This window comes from Mya arenaria, chromosome 13 (assembly GCF_026914265.1).
Source record: "Mya arenaria isolate MELC-2E11 chromosome 13, ASM2691426v1".
In the NCBI taxonomy this organism is placed as follows: Eukaryota; Metazoa; Mollusca; class Bivalvia; order Myida; family Myidae; genus Mya; species Mya arenaria.
In genome coordinates this window covers 65340433-65345641 of record NC_069134.1, presented here as the reverse complement: position 1 = coordinate 65345641, position 5209 = coordinate 65340433, and the positions used below count along the sequence as shown (strand labels likewise).

The 5209-nt window shown below is 35.0% G+C and overlaps 1 protein-coding gene across 1 annotated transcript; it reads right to left on the bottom strand.

The window, feature by feature from the left end:
* Positions 1-2594: 2594 nt before the first annotated feature.
* On the bottom strand, positions 2595-4981 carry LOC128215470 (uncharacterized). Its single transcript, XM_052922154.1, has 2 exons — positions 4521-4981; positions 2595-3975 (listed from the first exon to the last, which is right to left on the bottom strand). The coding sequence occupies exons 1-2, from the start codon at positions 4832-4834 to the stop codon at positions 2595-2597; spliced, it is 1695 nt and encodes a 564-aa protein (XP_052778114.1). The 5' UTR covers positions 4835-4981.
* Between the last annotated feature and the right edge of the window lie 228 nt (positions 4982-5209).

Sequence of the window (5209 nt, the reverse complement as noted above, 5' to 3'; positions counted from 1 at the left end):
TTATATATCAAACGTCCCAGGAAAAAGAGAAAAGCACACCGTAGAGTATATTTTCCGAGAACTTACGAAAGCTCCTATAGTTATTGCATCGATTGTTCCCATTCAAAATGGAAATAATAGTCGAGTTCTAGTACCCTTTGGGAGAAAGTGATGAATCACTGTTGTCAGATTTTAAAATAAAATTGAATCTCAGATTTCCAAAATAATTAGTATATTTCATGAAGGCTGTTGCCTAGAGGTGGCCATTGATGACAGATTTACTGCACAGCACATTACATTGTGTAGCGTAAATACCATAGAATATACAGGGAAACGCCCTGTAGCCAACAGCTTAAGGTTGACTCTGTTTAAAGGCAACAAATCAAGGCCCAAGAGACATTTAACGAGCGGCCAAAACAACACAGACAGACATCATACTAATATTGCTTTGTTTAACTTCGTGGCAAAAGTAATGAACCATTACTTAAGTTTATCCTTTTAATGACTTAGCGACTCTTAAATAGGACTAAGTGTCTGCTAAAAGCAAAAAAGTACTTAGCTCATAATCAGATATTTTAATCAGGAGAAAGTATCTGTTAGTCATACTAAATATTGCATCAATACGATCTTCTTTTAATCTTTAAATGATTAAGCCACTATTAACCTTAACGATGACACTGTCTTTAGTGATGACATCACACGGTTCTTTACCATTTTATAATAAACAATGGGAAACCACATTTTGTAAACGTGGGTCAGTAACATATTTTATTGCGAAAATTGTACACACGACATTCATTTCATTTGATGTCGTCTTCGCCATTGTTATATGTGTCACCTCGTTCGTTGTGAAGGAAACAAATGTTATTAAGTAAAGGTCAAACATTCCTATTATAATTAGACTTAACAAAAAGATCATGATAGGTAGAATAGGTGGAAGGCATTAATTGACAGATCATCATAATATAACTGCTTGAATCAAAAGATGTTGCACCAACTCTGGTGGTCTTGTTTGATGAAATAAAGATCAAAGGCCAAATCCGAACACATACTCTGGTTTCGTTTAAAGAAACAATAAACAAAGACTTCAGCCACACACTCAATGTTGTCTTGTTGATTGAAACAATAAATAAAGGCAAACGCCAAACACTTTGATATTTTATCAAGAATACAACATATAATCAAAGAACTAAATAACAAAACAAAAGTGTTGTTTAAAATACTTTAAGCGAGAGACAACAGATATTTAATGAAGCCTGATAGGGTTCAATATAGTCAGACAACTTGGAAAAAACCCCCATAATATCCTAGGATATACAGTGTATAAAACACAACAGTATTTTTGTATTTTATATAAGATCTACATGCTTATGTTTAGAAACGAACTGAGTATAAGTTGGTAAGGATATCATATCATACAATAGAGCAACACTAAATTATCACTTTAGTTTTGCAACTCGTAACCTCGTATATCACATAATATGTTTCAACATGTATCTCAATGTCCATTCAGTATAATTCATAAATATTTTCATTTGATTTATATTCCGTAAATCACTGTATATAGGATGGTAGCTTAGAAAGGACAGAGTCAAAAATAATAAAAGACAAATCTAGTATTTTTTCAATCTCTAACATAAATAGGACACAGTGGAAAATGTCAGTTTTCAGTAATAATTTTTTATGATCGTGAAAATGCTAATAGCTAGTGTAAACCATGCGATATAAAATAGGTACGATAATAAAGATAGCAACGTATATTTCTTCTTTTTTTTAAATCAAGGACAATCAAAGTATAAAACGCACATTAATAGTTCATTACACTGTTAAATAAATAATTAACAACAATTACATTTTATATTATCCAGGTGTCGCTCTCCCCAGGCTCTCAAATTATTCTTTGTCGATTGTGTTTCATACGATAACATTTCGGAAATAATACCATTTGTAAAAGCAGTAGCCTAATATTATATATAGATATTTTCAGCACCCTCACCTAAGTATAGTACTCATCGTATAGTGCTAACAAACGGTGTTTCACACCAACAACATTGACAGTGAACAATGATGTTACTTCACAGTATGTAAGTTTAATTCTCATGAGTTTAATAGAGAGTCATATTATGTAAATTAATTTTACAATATCGAAACTTTAAAATAATAATCCTTTTTAAATAACCTGAACTTGAACTCATTATATTCCGATTTTCCACTGCCAATATAACTAATAATACTCAATCCATACCATGTGAGTAACTTCCCCTTAAAGTAAGCGTAATTGTTGGTCTTATTTTTACTTCATTAATGAACCAATTTAGCCTATTTTGACCGATTTTTGTCAGAAACCTAAATTTATAGTTTTTTTAGATACAGGCATTTGTTAATGGGAATTAAGTGAGTATCACTATTCATAGTGATTAACGATACAATAAAATGTATAATACATATAGAATTGTACATTTCAAATTCATAAGTATGATCATTTAATATTAACGTTACAAAAGGCAACATGAACCAATACATTTACAAAGAACATCAATAAAATCCTTGCCCAATCCATCATTTTGCATACAGACACTCATTTATTTCTACTGATTCTTAAATGCAATGCATATTCAACAAAGCTTGACAACAGTAATATTGTCACTGTCAGAATTGCCAACAATGAGGTTAGAGTTTTGTTCACAGAAGCACAAAGAAAGAGGTTTAATCAAGCCATTATTCTCCCGGACCACCGTTGCCAGCTTCTTTCTTCCCTCCCTGTCCACCTGTACCACAGTTTGAGACTGTTCACCACACAAAAACACATGACCACTAGGGCTGACAAACAGTCCACTAAGATCTTGAATTACATGAGCAAAAATAGAGAGCACTTGTCCATCTTTATCTAGCGTTAATAATGTGTGTGTCTCCTTAAGAATGAAATAGATTCTCTCCCCATCAGGACTAACAGCAGAACTGCTCCCTTCCAAGGAACAGTACTGGTCTAGATAAATCTGCTTAATGAATTGTCCGTCAATTGTGTAGTGGTCAATGGCATAATAAGAGCCCAAATATAGCTGACCCTGGTGGTGGGCGATGGAGTAGCACTCACAGTATTTGATACAGTTTCTCCCTTCCATTAGCTGCTCTCTGATCACTGTGAGAAAGTAGACCCCACCTATATCACCACAAGCAATAGCAACAGCAATCTCCTCGCCAGCAATGTGACACAAATGTTGTGGAGGATAAGGTAAATCAAATTGATCAACGACCTTGAACTGTTTGTTAAGAAGCTTCACTCTTTGGTTGTTTTGATCAGCAATAACCAGATTTCCACTGGGCAACGCACATATGCCAACAATATGGCATGTACCTTCACTAATTTTAATAGAATGATTACGTGCAACCGGCATGGAAAGTATTGACTCGTCTACCTTATACACATGAACAGTCTTTGGTCTTTTTGGCATGGAATGAACACTTTCAATACAGCCAATGCCGTTTAGGTTTCTCAGAAATTGCAACACGCTTTCATCAGATTTGAACCAAATACCTTCTTTCGGTCTTCTCTCTATTTTATGGACCAGACTTTTTGCTTCATTCAATTTGGTCAGGCATTTTTTGAATCCGATGTAAGAATTTGTCTCCTTGTTTTTGCGAGTAACCTGTTGTAGTTTATCGATCATGATCTTGAGTCGGTCATGCATATCGGCGCAAATATCTAAATCATCTTTCACACTCTTCTGTAAATCGTTCATCAATCTATCCAACTGTTCAACTGTCTTCTTTTCCAGCTGGTCAAGGATGTTGTTTACCTCTTTTCGGAGAGCATTGATTTCAGCAATGATGCTCTTGATCGAGTCCTTCAGTGAGGCTTGATCTTTCATCCTTGCGTCCTTGAGGTCATCAAGTTTGTTCCTCATTTCGTCCGCTGCTGCTGGCAGCTGCTTGAACTCTGCTGTTTCCATGAAGCCTTTGGCCAAGTCAGGCAGGTGCCTGATGCTGCTACATAGCCTGGAAGCATATTGACTTGTGTGATAACTGATTAACTGGGACATCATCATTTTATAGCATAACTAGACGCCATGCAAAGAAACTACGGTTAGCATATAAGTTTCATCAATATAAGCCTTTCCTAGGTCAAGTTATGGAGAGGTAACCATTTTTATATTCTTATTACGGCGATGTTGATCTACAACATACCAATCATTACAGCAACCAATATGGTAAACTTTACATTAGCCTGCTATGTACGGTTTCATCATATTCTATTGGAGTTTTCTGACCCCAAAGCCATACAAACATGTCTGAACATAAGTTTCCTACACATTGATTTTCATAAATTAATGGCATTTCTAACTTAAGTTACTAAGCGGGAACTATTGATCAAGTAAGAGACACCAGACTAAAGATCAAAACCAAGCTACTTCTTCACATCAGCTTTGTACACCATCCATGCTAACTGAAGTTAATAAACGGAAACATTTTTAGATTAATTATCAGCAATCTTTGTCTTGACCCTCCCGACTGCAAATGCAACCCCAAGGTTAAACTTTTACCTATGGTTAAGCACAACACAGACACTGCAGCACAATTCCTGGTGGTCATCACAGTGGATTTCCAGCTTGTTGCCATGTTGGTCACATCTGTCCAATGAAAACTTCGCCCACTTCTGAATGTTTCCACGACCATAAACAGTGTGTTTCGTATTATATCCATTATGCAAGTTCACACACTTGTCACACAGATAGTGTTCACACTGAGAACAGAAGTGCTGGGCCTCAGTGTTAAAATTATCTTCCTCACACTTGGTACAACTGTAGTCATGAATCAGGTCAGATCCCTTATAAAAAGATGAACCTCCAGTTGCCATTTTTCTTTTTCCAATTTTATGCTACTGCCAATTTAGCTTGTAAAACAGGGTACAAATATCATGGTTAGTATATTCCACAGTGATGATACTGTTATGAAGTATTCTCTAAAACGAAATTTTACGATACACACATTTGTGAACAGCACTTGCGAGGAGGCGTTAAAACTGTTTAACTAATACTTGGAAATGTTTGCATTTGTATTTGAATAGACCAGGAAATAATTTCTCATTTGTATTTAAATATACAAGGAAATAATATTCCATTGTTTTTAATGAACAGGAATTAATATGTGTACTTTTCCTTTGCCAGTTTGTCGATTTATTGAAGATGAAGGAGAACAATATGTAAGAAAGCATGCAGTCATTTTAATTTCT

Excerpts from the sequence above, each read along its gene's own strand:
- LOC128215470 (XM_052922154.1), bottom strand. The coding sequence starts at position 4,834 with ATGGCAACTGGAGGTTCATCTTTTTATAAGGGATCTGACCTGATTCAT. Across the intron at positions 3,976-4,520 it reads TGTGTTGTGCTTAACCATAG|GCTATGTAGCAGCATCAGGC; the intron begins GTAAAAGTTTAA and ends ATATGCTTCCAG.